Genomic DNA, 16,571 nt, shown 5'->3' with positions numbered 1-16,571 from the left:
ATGCGAGCACCAGTGCTGATGCAGTGCAGCACACTAAGCTGAGGGCTGCTTGAAGGCAGGATTCCCCAAACCCTGCAGAGAAAGATGTGTGATGCAGCCCCTGTTCAGGCTTCCCCAGCAGCAGTTTGTCCCTGAAATGAGGTGCCTGAGTGTGCCGGACAGTTTTAGTTAAGGCCAAGAGTCACAGCGCAGATGTGGGGGATGTAGATTCAAGTTCCTCTTCAGCTTTAGTTAAATCTCAGCCCAGCTTGCCTCTCCCTCCCCAGGGCTATTCTGGGTATTGTGGGGAGTCACCTGACAACCCCAATGATGTTTTTCAGCATTGCGTCTATACACATGTAATGCAATGGGAAGCAGGAAGTTACTTCCATGGCAAGCGCCCAGCCCTCACAGCACAGCAGCCCATGCTTGCTGCCTTCTCACTGGAAACGTTAGTGTTTGATTAGCACGAGTGGGACATGAAACCACATCTGCAGGGTGGGTTGGGAGAGCTGGGGTAAAAGCCAGTGGCTCGGACAGTCTCGGAGAGGGTCTCTGTCCTGCCCTTGCCACTGAGAGGATTTTACCCTGATGGAGTTACACTCCATCCCCTGGGCTCCTTGTCTCCTTTGCATGGGATCTGTGTGATGTTTAAGTAAGCTGTGAACAGAAGTTTGTGTTGACAGACATAATACACTAGTCTGTGGTTTGCTGTGTACTGCATCTACTTCAGTCTCCCTACCCTAGAGTGTGCTGTTCCCTTTCGGAAGATAGTCCTGTTACAGCTGCAGGCTCCTGGGCTTCTGCTCCTCCTGTAGGGCCTGGCCATCATGCGACAGCTGGGCTGGGGCTTCAGATCTAGTGCTTGACCCTTTCCTCTTTCTGCTGCTTCATTGGAATCATTTCCTTAACCTCCCCTTGGGTAAGTGGCTTTTTAGGTGGCTATTTCTTGCCAAGTGCTGCTGTTGGCCACCTTGTCTTGTTCCTGCTTCCTCCTGCTACGGACCAGGTGGTGAAGAGTCCCCCAGAGTTACTCCTGCAGGTAGCCTGCTGCGAGGCAGCTACTAGGCTGCTTTTACCTTGGGCTGGGTTTGGGCATCCTGACATGCCCAGCACTGTCTATGCTGCCCATTGGGTGGGTGTCTGTCAGCAAACTGTCCCCACTTAGACCAACTCTGTGGTGGCAGCCCAGTGCTGGGCAGCATGTGTGCATGCTGCACTGCCATGGGGACATGGCTTGGGGTGAAAGGGAAAGCAGGGCGGCTGCTGGTGTGAGGAGCCTCCAGGGCTGCAGCATTTCCCACACAAACCCAGGTGAAGGTAAAACCAGGCTATCGGCTGTTCTTCGGTCTGTCCTGTCTTGCCAGGGAAGCTGGTCAAGGCTTGGGCAGTTTCATGTGTACTCGGCAGAGAAACCTGGACACTTGGTAGAGGCTGCTGAGGGGAATTAGGGGCCAAAATTAGTCTTTGGGGTGAGATGGGTTTATTTCTGAAGGGCAGGAGCCATTTTGACAGCCCAGACTCACTGTCGCTGGTGGCAGCCCTCCTTGCTGAGGATACACGGGGAGGACATTGTGGGGGCACCACAGCAACTCTCCCTTCCAAGGAGTGTCTTGAGGTGATATGGATCTTCTCTGGCTGGGGTGGCACTAACAGAAGGCTAGCAGGGCACGGCACAGCAGCCTGAGGGGGCTGGGCAGGAGGTGAGGGGGCTGTGACATGGGGCAGAGAGCCAGTGACAATGTGCAGCCTACAGCATCCAGGCTGGGCAGGGACCGACGGCCCTGGGTTGGGATGAAATGGGACCCTGAGGCCCTTGGGCAGGGGTAGGGAAGCACCTAGGTGAGATCCCCCATCTAACACCTACAGGTACCCTCAGGGTCCTGGATCTTAATGCCTAAGGAAAGTCTGGGGCCCTCAGCCCAGACAAAACCAAAACCCCTGCCTGTGGAACAAAAGCTGTCCTCTCTTCTAAGCATGGGAAAGGCTCTTAACTCCTTGCCCTTGAAGTCCTGGTTGGCTCCTCAGCTGCTTCTGCGTCTCCTGGAAGCAGCAACATCACGTGTGCACCAAGCACTATTTCTCGTGGCAGCACAGGCCGTGCTGAAGTTGCAAACCCCAGCATGGCCGCACTGGTCCGTGCTGTCTGCTCACAGCACAGCAGTTCCCACTGCAGAGGACACCTTCTCCCTGCCGCAAACCTACAGCGTCTGGAGCTGTGTGTGCAGTGGGGTGGCTGGCTGGGTGACCACCCTACACACAGCCCGAGTCCCATGGGGCAGAGCCGACAACAGAAGTCCTGTCGAGAAACGCTGAGGCAGCAACTTCAAAGGTCACCCCAAGTGATTACATGCACAGGAAAGGCTCAGATGTGTGAGACAGCTGCTGCTGTGAGAAGAGGGGAAGTATGCACCGAGCTAAGGCCACTATTACAGAAACTCAGGAAACCAAAGCCCAGGTCGGGTGGAGGGGCCCGGGTGCTCTGTGGCGCAGGGACCTCATCCGCCGTCACTTGTTCCATGAATGCAAGCAGCTATTAGAGATAAAAACAGAGGAGTGAAGATTTTCAGCCACTGGAGTCAGGCAAGCAGCTCTGACTCTTCACTGCTCTGAGGAGGGCAGCATTGTGGCTGGAAGCATCCAGACATGCGATGCTTGGGATCCAGCTAACCCAATGCTGATGTTTAATGGTGAATCTAATTTCATGGAGGTGTCCTCAAAGCTGCATGCCCCCAGCTGTCTTGTCATCTTCTGTCAGAGAAAATGGGCCCTGCTGCAGCCCATGATGGCGCCCACAGGTAGGTGTCTCAAGTGGGTCAGATAAGACCTCTTTCACCTTCAGCTAGGTGAGATGAGTCCCACCAGCCCTGTTTAGCCAGCCTTTGAAAATGAAGGGAATATTTTAATATGCAGCTGACCCACTGCAAGAAGTGGTCCCCAGTGATCATTTTAAATAATATCAATGTTCACACCTTCAACCCACTGTGACCTGAAATGCCCCTGTCCGTGAAGAAATAGGTTGTTAGAAGCAATCTTGCACCGAGTTTGCATGGGCTTGCCCTGCAAGGCAGGCTTGTCCTCACTGCCAGCTCATTAAGCAGTACCAGGGCTTACGTCCTCAGTATAGACTGCTGGAGCAGAGCAGGCTCTTCTGGTTGGGGCTGAATTCTCCAAATTCTTTTGGTGGAAGATCAGATATAAACATCTTTTTTTTTTTTTTTTTTTAAATTATTTTTTTTTCCCCAGTGGCAGCATAGCTCTGCTGCTCTCTGAGCTCAGATTCACTGCTATGTTGACTTCTGGCTTCTCTGAGTTCCCAGAGACTAAAAAGGGCAGGACAGGTCATGAGGAAGAGCCCTTGGTGGCAAAAAAAATTAACAGTGCAGAGCCACAGGAGCCAGGTCTGTATCTTCCGAGTCTGCTTCAAGCCTGGCAGCCACGACAGCTTCCCAGCACTAAGCATCTGCAGTATGCTCAACCCTCAGCATTAACCAGCTGTGAGTCATGCTCTAAAAATGTTGAGGTGTGGTTTAAAGCCCAAGTTTGTTTCTTGTAAGAATAAATGCTGGTCTTTTTTATGTACCCTCTGGTATTCAAGTTCTTCTACCTAAGAAGACTTAGAAACTTCTCCTTACCAGGCCTCTTTCTCATGTTGTCATGCCCTTTCAGGACCAAGGGTTATCAGGAAATGAATCAGGAGTTCCAAGAGATGGCAAAGTTCATGGCAGACAGTGAGTGGTGAGCTTGGTGCCCCTGAAGCACTCTGCTGAAGCCGCTTGCGGGGCGATGCTCCCTGACCCAGAAAGTGTGACCTCAGTGTGTCTCCCACCACCAGCCCCTCCAGCCTCCCCCCGTGCATATCCTGAAAGCTTCATCTCTGTGCTGTGGTCTGGAGGTGCATGAGGAACCTGCCCATAGGTGATGCACAGAAATACACTGCTGAAAGCCTTGGAGCTGCTGCTGCGGGCCAGTCAGGAGCTCCAGGTTTGCCTGGAGCAGATGTTGGCTGAGGAGGGCTCATGATGGGGCAGGACATGGGCTGTTTCAGCCATTCCTACCTCTAGCAGCAGTAGAAAAGGCTGGAGTGGGGTTAGGCTCAGTTGCCAGGCCAGCTGCAGCCACCAAGCGAGGTACGTAGGATGTGGATGGCAGAGCTGCTGTCAGAAGCTCCTGCAGGAGCTATTTATATCTGTGCTGGTCTGTGGCAAGGCTGCCTGTTGCAGTAGCTCTCTGAGAGGTGTTCCCTGCCTGCCTTGTTCCAGTTTCAGCTGGAGCCTGCTTCAGCAGCATTGCTAACAGCATTGCAGCTGCTCATTTGGGCACCTACAGGCACCTACTACCACCATACCCCCATCCCCAAAAGTGACTGCAGAGATGCATGCAGTTTAACAAGCGCCCCAGTCCCTGTCCCACCAGGCTCCTCTCCCACCTGTTGTACACAGCAGAGGCTCCCAGTGCCCTCCTTAGAGGATGTGTTTTGCCAGGTCCCACAAGCTGCCCCTCTGGGGGAGGTGTCTCTGCAGAGCACTTTCTGGGGCTCAGTGGTGCTTTATGTCCCATGCCCATCGGTCCCTTACTGTGCACAAGGAAGAAGAGCAGTTAGGCACAGGAGAGCCCTAGAGCCTCAGCAGAAATCTGGTGTCTTGTGCAGATCAGCCCCTCCTTCTTCTGACAAGCAGATTTAGTACTGCTCTGTGAACCAGACAGCAGGTCTAGTCCCTTGGGAGCTGCTGACTGATCGCATGCCAAATTGTCCCTGAGTCGCGCTTACCATCCTTGCCCGCTGCCTCCACCCCTTGTCTACAGCATGTGTGCACCTGGGGAGAGACAAAGTTTATGGTACCACTATCAGGGTGCTGGCAAATGTTGGGGAGAGAGGAGCCAGGAATAGTATTTCCCCTCCTCCCCTCTAGTTTTTTTCATGGACCAAAGGCCACTGATATGCTTTATGTGATCAGACAGGTTGTGGCTTCCCAGTATTCCCATGGGAACCAGGACCTTCAGGGGAACATGAGCTGCCCTGGACTGGTGAGCACCCAGCCGGTCCCACTTCTGTCCCCACGTCTGCTGTCTGCTCCAGCAGCTTCAGCTTCATGGCAGAAGCAGCAATGTGCCTGTGTGTGGCTTTGCAAATCTCTTTCCTCTGCTGTGCAAAGCAGTGTGGTGCAAAGCAGTGTGGTGCAAAGCACAGAAGTGCAAAGATGGGGGGTTGGTACAACAAGGTGGTGGGGAAAGGTATCCTGCAGATAAAATCAGTGCTATATGGGTCATCCCCTGCCCTCCAGCCTACCCCTCCCCAGCAGCAGCCTGCTCGTGTGCTGTTTAGACGGTTGCAGATTTCCTGAGGTGCCAGCCAGATGCCTGAAGACTGAGGGAAAGCCAAAGCAAAGCAAACCTGATGTAGCTGGGTGCTTTAATTTGCAGGAAGAGCTGAGCAGCAGCAGGCTGGTTCCCAGCTGAATCTTTCCTGCTGTATCAAGCATAAATTCATCAGGTATTCCATTTCCTGGGGAAAAAAAAAAAAAAAAAAAGAGCAGAATAACTCACTTACTTAGAAATAAAGAGTAGAGCTATTTTTTCCTCTGACATGGTGAATGCAATTACCTAAGGCATGCAAGGCTGAGATAACTCATCCAGCCCCCACTTTCTAAAGAAACCATCATCATTCTGTCAGAAAAAGCTTTAAAAGCCAATTCACATCCTGAATGCTAAAACATCGCCACATACAGAACCTGTCCTTATGATTTCCATGCACCAGCTGCAGCATTGCAATCAAAGCACACTCACAGACAGGGCAGAGTTCATTATTATCAGGGCCATATACACCACCACACAAGCTCCCTGTGTTTGCTGACCCTTCCCGTGCTGCTGTTGGCATCTCCTTGTGCTTCAGGAGCAATTCCCAGCAAAGCAAAGCACACTGGCATTCTGTTACCAGCATGTGAGCCATGCTGGGGCTGGGAAAGTGTGCATCGGGAAAGAGACCAAAGCTGTGTCTGTTTGAAGAGTTCAATGAAGGGAAACCATAAGCCTGCGCTTGCCCGCAGTTATAATCCCATTTAGGCTGCACCCTGCACTCCCACCTCCTGCCATTATATAATGGGGAGTGCAGTAATACTTCCAGCAATGCTGTTTGAATGGCAGTGGTCCAATTCTGGACCGTATCTTTTTTTTTTTAATGGTGGGGTGGGGAGAGCAGGTTGGCAGAGGGGAGAAAGCATCAGTTTGGTTTGTCTGCAATCCCTGTTTTGCTTTGGGAGCTTTAGAGGACAGACACATTCTTCCATCTCCACTAATCCTCCTCTGATACAGAGGATTTTCCTGCCATTAAATGATAGCTTGTGAGAAAAAAATGCCAACTTTTCAGAGACTGACTCGTATGGCTAATGGAAGCCTCATGAGCAGGAGGGAGAACACAGCCACTGCCTGGCTAGGTAAGCAATGCATCCAGATGATTTCTGCTGGGAATTTTAGTTTCAACTGTTTGATGATAAGCTGGTCATGCCCCTCAGTACCAGCACCTATTTCCTGAGGGCATGGCCAGTCTCTTACTGTTGGTGATCTTTTCCCACCTCAGATGATAGGAACCTGCCTTTGGCACTGCTGGTGGGAAGGATGCGGATGAGGACCTGAAAAGGAGTAGCACAGAGCTGCAGGATTCCCTGAGAAGGTCAGTGGTGGAAGAAAGATACCAGGAAGGTGCTGGGGACTTCTTCAGTTTGAAAGTGTGTGGGAGAGGAGTTTTTTCCATCATCTTCTTTTCTAAACATAGATCTCATTGTGGGAAAATGATGTAGGGAAATGACAGAGGATGAAACCTGTATCTGCTCTTCTTGTGTGTTTCTAGATCCTTCAAGTTTGCTTCCCAGACCTGAAATGCCACTAGTGAATAATCAAGGTAATGTTTGCGATCATTTTAAATGGTGAGTATACTCTTATTCGGCATTACCCAGTAGTGGATTAGAGAGGTTGTTTGGAAAGATGTAGGGTAAAGGCTCAGTTATTGCAATCAATCATTGTCTCTTTACCCTTCTGAAAACTCTGCAAACATTTTTTTGGTAGCTCACTCTTCTTTTCAAATACTGCATTACCATAGTATTTAAAAGAGCAAAAGAGATCATCCCTGGGTGGAATTTTGTTTATGCCTTAATCTCACTAATATTTTCCCCTTACTGCTGTATTTCACCCTTTTTCTTAAACACACATCTCATTTGAGACCCTCTGTGTCAGTGAGTTGGAGACGTCTTCCAGCTGCTGCCCTGTCTGAAACCACAGTGTTAAAGCAAAGAACATGCTTTTGGGGGAAGGGGTAAAGAAGGAGAGGTGGGAATGTTTCAAGCTATGTTGGTCAGAGGAGATCTGGCCAACAAAGAAGATGCGATCTCCTGTGCTCTGAGCAGTAGCTCTCCCGAGGGTTTGGTGGGGTTCAGATGGAGGATTTTTTCCGACTTCCTTTGCAAGAGAAAGAGGGAGAATTGCCACAAAGGCTGTGGTGCTGAGGGGCTCCTACTGCCAAGGGAATGTTTTATCATTGGATGGTCCTCAAGCGCTTGCTTTCCATGTACTGTTCAATGCAAAGAGATACGCTTGTAAATAGAGATCTTACCAAGTGTGCTGTGAAATGCCACTAGCAGAAGACCCAGATTCAGCCTTAAAAAAATCTTGTGTAGAAGGAAAACAGGCTGGATATGGCTTGAGTACAGACATTTCCTTTATCAAGTGATTAAAGGACAATCAGGGAGGGGATTTCGTTATCAGCATGCTCGTTCTTACACCTTGCACACAGTGTACACAGCTGCTGGGGGAGGTCTGCTCTGAAGGTCAGAGATGTGACTGAGCTTCGGGTAGCTGTAGCTAAACATTGAGCTTGTTTGGGACAGGCTCACATATAGGACTGCCTATGCACATATGCCCCTCTGGATGTCACCCTGAGCCCATGCAAGGCTCTCATTCCAGCAGCAACACTTGCATCCATTATTTTCCAGACAGCCACCTGTGGTTAGGCATTTGGGAACAGGCAAATCCTTAATCTGTCTGGCCCTCAGTTTATGTAACTGCTTAACAAAAACAACACGTGCCCCTGTTTGCAAGCAACAGTGTGGACTGATGCATAGGGTAGCAAAGGAGGCAGCCCCTGGGCAGCCTGCACAAAGAAAGAGCATCTGAAGCCAGTGTGTTGCCCCTCTCTAGTCCTCAGGCTCCTCACGTGTTGTCTACCCAGGGCCCTGACTGATGGAGACTTTCCTTTAGCTGTGCCTGTTAGATAAGAGCTCAGGAAAAGGGAGAAGAGCATAAAAACAAACAAAATTACAGCCTGTCTAAAATCCTTTCCACCTCTCAAAGTCCTTCACTACCATTTATCCTTGAAGTGATGCTGTTTTGCTAATACTTGGGTCACGATAGCATGGCCAGGCTCGATGCGATCTGAATTTCAATAGAGGCTACAGCTAAAGTCCTTCTGGGATGCTCCTCCACATATCTAAATCCCTCTTCTGCATGCAATGACCAGGTTGCCTAGCCCAGAACCAGGCTAGGCAGCTACGGGGTTGATGTCTTATTAGTGGGAACCTGCCTAGCATCTGGTTTTGCAAGACTGCTTAAAGAAGTAACAGGTAGCAAAAACTCAAATACAGTTTCGTGCATGTTACCTTTAGAAAGGATGGAGAAAGGGCAGAGTAATTGCAGTTTGAACTGTAGGTTGGTCTGTACATTAAAGCCTTAGGGGCTGCAAAAATAAAAGCTTGATGCTTGCTGAAGCTGATGCTTCCTAGCATATCACCTCACATCTGCCTTAATAAAAATGCCTATTGAGAATACAGCTGTAATGGGCAATTACTGTGCTGCAAACTGGCAGTGAGAAGCAGCCCAGCTGCTGGGAGCTTCCCTCTCCAGTCAGCAGGAGCGTGGGGGAAAGCCTGTTCCTTGGTCCTTGGGGCCAGATATGTGCATAGTGGCAGCAATGTGATCCCAGCAGTGGTATAACAAAGTGGCTGTTGGTAAAACTTTGGTATCTCATGTCTTGTTGAAAAAAGTATAAAAGGATTATACTTGTGTGGGCGCTGATAAACTTCAGCAGAAAAACCCGGGCAGTAACAATACCACCATTTCCTGCTAGTGACTACCTGGAGAATCCGCTGGCGTGGCTGTTCATTTTGTTGAGCAGTAGGTGCGATGTGCCTGTGAGAGCAATTACAAAATAAGCTCTGCCTTCAGTTCTTCCTTTCTAATGAGTTTATTTTGCAGATGCCTGGCTGACAGGGTGTTTTTTCCCACAAAAATGCCTGTCTATGGGGGATGATGTCTCTCATTCCTTTCATCCTTCTCTGATTTCTCCCCAAGAGTTTTCTCCTTCTCTTCTTTATTGTACATCCACTTGCGTGGGACTAACTTGAAAAGAAACCACAGTAGCCACGCACGTCCCATGCCAGGCTAGTAAAAAGACAAAGCAGCTGCTCCCATCAAGTATAAGGCACTATGGTGACTGTCCCGAGAATTGGCAAAACAGTAAAAACTGTACTGGCGGTCCAAAGTATCTCATAATGAAGAAAGCAGTTGAACAATATCTGTAAACTTGTTTTTCCTCATGATGTTCTACCAATACACAGTGGGAATGTATTTTTAAACACTGTACTGCATCCTTAAGAGCTGGTAGTTCCCCTTGCAGTGCTGCACCAGCTCATGGCTCTGGTCGAGAAATGTTAGGTTGAATGAACAAAGAAAAGAAAGAAGAAAAAGGCATGAATTTGACATGCCCCAGGCAACTAACTGATTGCCCCAGACCACTGCCAGACTAGCATACACTGCCCTCCCCTTTCCCCACCCAGAAATACTGCAACCCATACACAGCTTCTGACCTTCAAAGCATCTCTGCCTGCTCCCTGGCCAAACCATGTCCCCATCAGCTTGCAGAGAGACCAATCACAGAGACACTGAGGAATACTGAAGTCTATGTGAGTCCACCTCTTGGGGAGAGAAATTAATGAGAGATGATGTTCTAGAAGATTTTCAGGAATCTTTCATGAGAACTCCTTGGTCAGCACCAAGGGTGGCAATTAGCCTGGCTAGAAGGGAGGCAAAGACAGCCTAATTTCTTTTTCCTGTTGTGACTAATATATTTGCATCCTGATTCTCTCCTTCCATCCCTCCATGGGGATGGCATGTTCCTCTCTGACAGTGATCCTTTGGGTCCCCCATGTCCATGCGGTGTGGGCCTGTGTGCGGTCCTGCCCTGCCAACTGCGTGTGCACTCAAGAGCGGAGCTGCTCCGTCCTCTGCGATCGTGTTGGTCTGGGGCAGATCCCTAGCCAGTTCCCTTGTGAAGCCTCCTCTATCAACCTGGACAAAAACAGCATCAAGTTCCTCTCCGAGAGGGCCTTTGGGACCTTGCCTTCACTCAAGTCCCTGTCTCTCAATCACAACAATATCTCCTTCATCACCCCAGGGGCTTTCAAGGGGCTGCCCAGCTTGACTGAACTGAAGATGGCCCACAATGAGTACATTCGCTATCTCCACACGCGGACTTTCACTGCCCTCAAACGGCTGGTGAAGCTGGACCTGGCGGACTGCAACCTTTTCAACATCCCAGACAGGATCTTCATTGAGCTGCCTGCTCTACAGGAGCTCTTTTGCTTCCAGAACAACTTCCGGAGGATCCCAGGTGCCATCAGGGGCATGGAGAACCTGACCCACATTTACCTGGAGAGAAACAGGATTGAAGCGGTAGCCTATAACTCCCTGCAGGGCCTGACCAAGTTGAAATACCTGAATCTGCAGGACAACAAGATAAATGTAGTTCATGAGCGAGCTTTTCAGGGCTGCCAGAAGATGGAATACCTGTACCTGAATGACAATTTGATCAGCGAGCTTCCAGAAAATTCCTTTGATGGCCTGAGGTGCCTGAAGATGCTCAACCTGGGGGGGAATTTTCTTAGGAACATTTCCAACACCTGGTTCAGGGACCTGGGGGAGCTGGAGGTCCTCTACCTGGACCGCAACAGGATCAACTACATTGAGGACAGGGCTTTTGAAAACCTCACCAGCCTGGTTGCGTTGCACTTGAACAGCAACAACCTGACAACCCTGCCCTTTTCTGTCTTCCAGCCAGTGTACTTCCTTGGGCGGCTGTACCTCTTCCGCAACCCCTGGGAGTGTGACTGCCGCATTGAGTGGCTGAAGGAGTGGATGGAGAATTACAGGCTTGTCAGGGATATTTCCTGTGCTTCCCCCTCCTCGGTAGCTGGGATTGACCTGATGGACGTGCTCTACAAGAGATCTCCAGAAGGTTACTGTCTTGACCCGGTGGAGCTAAACATCACATCCGAAGGCCCGACCCCAAGTGAAGAGCCTTGGTCTACCACAGAGAGCAAGTTCAACAGCTTTATCTCCAAACTCTTGCTCCAGATGGGCCTTTCTGAAGAGGTGGCAAATACCACTGAAGTCTACAGTAACACCACGCAGCTGGATGGACTGACTGATGGGGTTTCTTCTGGGGTAGGGGAAGACAGTATGGAGGCTGTCTCCTTTTCTTTTTACCTTCCAGCACTTTTTACAGTGATTGTTTGGCAGTGCAAATAGTCCAAGGGCTACATGAAGCATGGGTCCTGCTTAACCGTCCCTGTACCTACTTAAGTCATTAGGGACAAATTAGTATCATGAGCCTCCAATACATAACTGGCTCCAAACCCTCCCAGGTTGGGTTGGTTGGACCTGGCTCCCGATTCTCCTGGGAGCAGGTGGGATCTGGTTCAAGGCTGGGTCCCACTCCGGGTGAGAAACCTGTCCTGTGGGTTCTAAGAGCTGCTCGGGCACTCACATTGCTGTGTGGAAGATGAGCAATGAAAGAAGAATAGCTGTAAGGTTGAGTTTCACTTAGAGACATGCAATGTCTCCTGCTCGGAGCAGAGGGAAGAGCGGTCTGTGTGGATGGCAGTGCGGTACTGTGAATTCTGTTGGGCCAACTCCAGTTGACCAAACTGTCCACTTTATAAGAGCAAGAGAAGGCATCAAAAACGTCCATCCTCTTCACATCCTGAGAGACATCCACACCCACAGTGGGTGCTTCTAGATGCTGGTAAACTGATTTCCACCAGCATGTGCGGGGGGAGCAGGGCTGTCCTGGGCAGCATCCAGGGATGCAACACTAGCCCTAGTGAACAAGAGAACAGTACCTGGGGATGGTGCCTGCCCCAGGCGGGGCTGGGATGGGCACATTCTTCTCTGAGGAAAAGCTATTTAAACGGAACAGCTTACTTATTAACGTTGTTTCAATGTGTTTTTATTTCTCAGTTAATATATTGTTTCAAGGAACATATTGCTTTTATTTGTAGATTATTTCATGGCATGAAGGCGGGGCAGAACATTATGATGACAGAGGCATCCACGCCCTGCTAAATATTTTGTATTTCCACCACTAATGTGTACCATATAGCATTTTATATTATGTTGTACAACCAACTATGCCATCATTTTCTTTCATAGAATCGTAGAATCATAGAATTGTAGAATGGTTTGGGTTGGAAGGGACCTTACAGATCATCTAGTTCCCCAATCCCCCTGCTATGGGCAGGGACACCTCACACTAGACCAGGTTGCTCAAAGCCTCATGCATATGGCATCTAACATGTTTTATCTATCTTTGAAAGCTTTGATGAAAACTGCTAATATGATCAGAAATAATTATCTTGCTTTATATGTCAGAGCACATTAATAAAATTGGTATTTTGCTCACAAAAATAAATTAACTGCTCCCCCCCCCTTTTTTTATTTTTGAGTTCCTTGAATTACTCTGGTGGGTTTTTTGTAGGCTACTCAAATTAACGCACATGAATGTCCTTTTTATGGTCTCAAGCAAATGGCAAGCTATTTATTGCAGCATAAAGAATAGACACTTTAACTTAGAACATGATAGTGCTTACATTTGTGTTAAGTAAAGTAGTAACACTTTAAAAAATAAGTGACTATATAGAAATACACTTCTGTGATATTTTAACTGTATTAAATCATTTTACATGGCTTATTATACTATGATGTACATGTTCATGTGAAATGACAGAATATATACAATCTTTTATTACTACTAAAATGTCGTGAAATAGGAATAAACATGGAAATTAATTAAAAAACCCTATCAAACATTTTCCTACCCCCTTTTTTCCCCCTATCTCCTGCCCCTTCCTTTCATGACCAATTCAACACGAATATGACCACTCCTGCCCCGGTTCAGTCCCTGTGGGTGGGTGCTGGAGTAGCAGCATCAGAGTGGGAGCTGCCCTGTCTCATGCTTTGCTAAGGTTGTGGTTCAGTATGGACAAAACGTTGGCTAAAACCTACTGTGAGTAGCTGTCTTCTTTGCCTCTGGCCCTTCCCCCAGTCACACACTGGTGAGTACCCAAAAATGTATGTAAAGGACAGATCAGCTGAAGATGGACTTCTTTGGGCATAGAATAGCTGAAAAGCTGTGGGTAATGAACAAATTAATGCATGAAGATGTTTTCTTAGCAGCTCCTGTGCCCTTTTACATCTGGGATTGTCTGGGAGAACTGGTAAAATAAATAAACTTCTTCGAAAAGGGCCCAGCCCTTCAGCAAAAGTGCCTTGGGTTGGGTCTGTTCGCACTATTCAGCCCTTGTCCTCAAGCAGCACTGGCACCCCAGCACCCCATTTGTGAACAACCCCATGGATGGTCCCACAGCCCGTAGGGTAAACAGCTCCAGAGAAACCAGCATCAGCTCATGGGCAAAATGACTGCATGCTCCTGAACTACTGGAGCAGCTGCTGCACAAAACAGGGAAGCTGTTTTTTTTCCTGCACATTTTGCCAGCAAAAAGGAGGCATCCCCAGCAGCTTCAAGACACATGCCTTGGGGCAGCCTGCTTTGGTCTGCAGCATTCTGTCCAAAAAGATCTACTGCTTTCTAATTAGCACCAGAGCTTTCTAGAGGAAAGCTGACTACAAGGGAAACCAAACCCTCCCCGTTGCAGTGGCTCCTCAGCTATCCGTAGCTCGACCACAGTATTTTCCCCAGGGAAGAAGAATGCCAGATGGTTTGATAAATGCCTATTTGACCTGTTCTGTGAACTAAATTCAATGAGTTTGGATTTCCAGGCTATTTATGAATCCATTAATCTTCTTAAGTGCTAAATTCATCTGTGTATTATAAAAGGCTGTTTTTCAAACCTAGTCCAGCCCAATGCTGTAGAGGCATATTATGTTAAGGGTGCCTTTAGAGGGGCAATATTTCATCCTGTCAGGGATCAATAGGCTTGGCACAGATGGTAGGATATTGGGCACAAATAGTTGTATTTCAGTTCCTATAAGTAGGGATTGTTTGAGTGAATTGTTTTTATAACCCACATTTTCATTTTCTGTGCTGAAATACATTAAAGCTGAAGATCGTCTTACTGTGCAATTGTTGAACATGGCTTTCAAGTTAATTAGTGCTTCAAAGATGCTTCTGTTTTATCTGCAAGAATGGCAGATCTGAATGTGAAGCATCTTAAAATGTAGTTTTTAGCAGAGATGGCGCGGTCAGGTGACAGACAAAGGGACTGTATATCATACTTTACTGTGTGACAATGGGGCCAGTGACCTTGGGCATCAATGATTTAAAAATCTCTTTAGTCAAATGCCCTAACTGCTTGCCCCAGAAAGCTTTCCCTGTGCTGCTGTAACAGAGCTGTGGCTGCCTAGACAGTGCGTGGCTGGCATCGTGCTGCATGTAATGGGCTTTCAGCTTCCCTGCAGTAATGGGGACAGACTTCATGCTTGCCTGCTCTGAAATCCTGCTCTTCCCTCTGAGCCAAGAGATCAGCAATGTGTGGTTCCAGCAGGACAGAGCATCTGGCATGTGAGTGCTCTGAGTCAACCAGAAGTCCGTGTGTCTGTGCATTGCTCTCTCTTTGCTCCTCTCTCCTCTGTGTTGCTCTTTCCTTGTAACTCTGCTCAGCTTGGGCATTGTCTTTAGCATGTGCTTACCTCGAAAAGCAGAAGTATTCTGGGAAGGGCAGCGAAGTACAGCTGCTCAAAAGCTGTGGCAGGACTTCCAGCACCACAAAAGCTTGTATTAGTCTAGAAGTACCTGGTTCATTTTCATGATCCTGGTTTCTAAGCTCTTAGCAAAGGGCTTCTTGTTTCACTGAATAGATGTGTAGATGCCTCATAACCTTTTTTTCCTTAATTTTGCATCTCTTGATTAGAAAACAAGTTAAATTAGGGATCTACCTTTTGCACGAATATTTTGTTTTCTTAGACTAGACTCCTGCTCCAAATTGTGCTTCAGCTGGTAAACTTAAACCAGCTGTTAGTTACAATTCCATGGCACAGCAACCCTTCACAAACCAATTCTGTTTTCAAAATCTGCCCCTGGACTGAGACACCTCCAAAGATGTCACAGAACTGCAGGTCAAGCCCTGCCGAGATGCCAGTCTCAATGATGGGGGTGCTCTCTACTCCTGTCCTCAGCGTGAGATGCTGGGAATTTACTTGAAGCGGTGGGGATGGATGGTCATAAGTTGTCTGGTGTTAAGATACACTTCATAACTGAAGTTTATGGAGAGCTTGTATTCCCCAGCTGAAGCATTTGAGGTCCTGGGAGAAGGCAATTTGTTTTACTGTATAGTACCTGTTAACGTGTGCTCTTCACTGGTGCAGCTTTTTTTTATGCTTTACGACAATTGCTACTAAGTTAGAAGGAAGAAGTAGTCAAAGTAAATAGAAAACAGAAATTATCTGATTTTGGATATCATCTCCTGGTCTCGGAATTCTGCCCCTGATGCATTCCTAGGGGTCCTACTTGGTGTTTAACACTGCTTGGTTAAACACCTACTTGGTGTTTAACACTGCTATGCTCCTTTTCTTTTTTCTTTACATTTATAGTTACTGCTAGTAATCTCCTGTGAAATGTAGCTATTGTCTGTTTTGCTAATCTTGTGGAGTCTTACATTGTTTTTCTGCTTTGGAAAGAAATATGAACTCCAGGAGGACTCAGGAATCATGGTAAATAAAGATAACTTTTGCTAGAAAGGCAGCAGATAGTGACCAGTTGAGACTCGGGAACTGTTATGTATTTTAGCTAATTCTTGTCTTTATGACATCTGGCTGCTAGCTCTTAAAACCCCTAAATCTTGATTTGTTGAGTTTTCCCTTGATAATTTTTGTGGTCACAAGTTCAAGCAGAACCACATCCACTTAGTTAAAGTTTCTTATTGCAGAAAACTGCTGTTCCTCCTTTGGAGTATATGAAGCCTTGCAAGAAAATAACCTGCAATGATCACTGCTGCCCCAGTGTGAACTTCAGAAGACAGGGCTAGTTTGGGCAAGAAAAAAATACTTTCTAGGTACATGAAGCATACCTTTCTCAATGCCTGCTTTTGTAGATTCAAGGTATGGGTTTGTTGCACAAACACTAATAATATTGGTCCTTATTTTCCCCCCACTCAAATCTGATAGAGACCCGTGGAGTTTGAAGAATCTGCTGCAGTGACTTCCAAAACAATTTTAAAAGAGCTTTATGGAAAATGTCAACCATAGAATAAAGACCACAAATAATAATAAAAAACATATCACAAGTATTACTTTAAGGAAAAACACACAGT

At 47.7% G+C, this 16,571-nt stretch overlaps 1 protein-coding gene across 2 annotated transcripts; it reads left to right on the top strand.

Moving 5' to 3' along the window:
• The first annotated feature begins 6,156 nt into the window (after positions 1-6,156).
• NYX (nyctalopin) lies at positions 6,157-13,104 on the top strand. 2 transcript variants are annotated; one of them, XM_030477083.1, is made up of 3 exons: positions 6,157-6,649; positions 6,827-6,877; positions 10,154-13,104. In XM_030477083.1, the coding sequence occupies exons 2-3, from the start codon at positions 6,856-6,858 to the stop codon at positions 11,551-11,553; spliced, it is 1,422 nt and encodes a 473-aa protein (XP_030332943.1). In that variant the 5' UTR covers positions 6,157-6,649; positions 6,827-6,855; the 3' UTR covers positions 11,554-13,104. The 2 variants fall into 2 exon arrangements, with proteins under 2 accessions (XP_030332943.1, XP_030332944.1); XM_030477084.1 differs by lacking the exon at positions 6,157-6,649 and having other exon boundaries at positions 6,794-6,902.
• The last annotated feature ends 3,467 nt before the right edge of the window (positions 13,105-16,571 follow it).

Source organism: Strigops habroptila, chromosome 2 (assembly GCF_004027225.2).
Source record: "Strigops habroptila isolate Jane chromosome 2, bStrHab1.2.pri, whole genome shotgun sequence".
In the NCBI taxonomy this organism is placed as follows: domain Eukaryota; kingdom Metazoa; phylum Chordata; class Aves; order Psittaciformes; family Psittacidae; genus Strigops; species Strigops habroptila.
This window is presented reverse-complemented; position numbering and strand designations above follow the sequence as displayed.

What these genes read in the sequence shown, in the direction of transcription:
- NYX (XM_030477083.1), top strand. Translation starts at nt 6,856, where the DNA reads ATGCCACTAGTGAATAATCAAG. An exon ending in GCCACTAGTGAATAATCAAG is followed by an intron (nt 6,878 to 10,153) that starts GTAATGTTTGCG and finishes CCTCTCTGACAG; the next exon opens with TGATCCTTTGGGTCCCCCAT.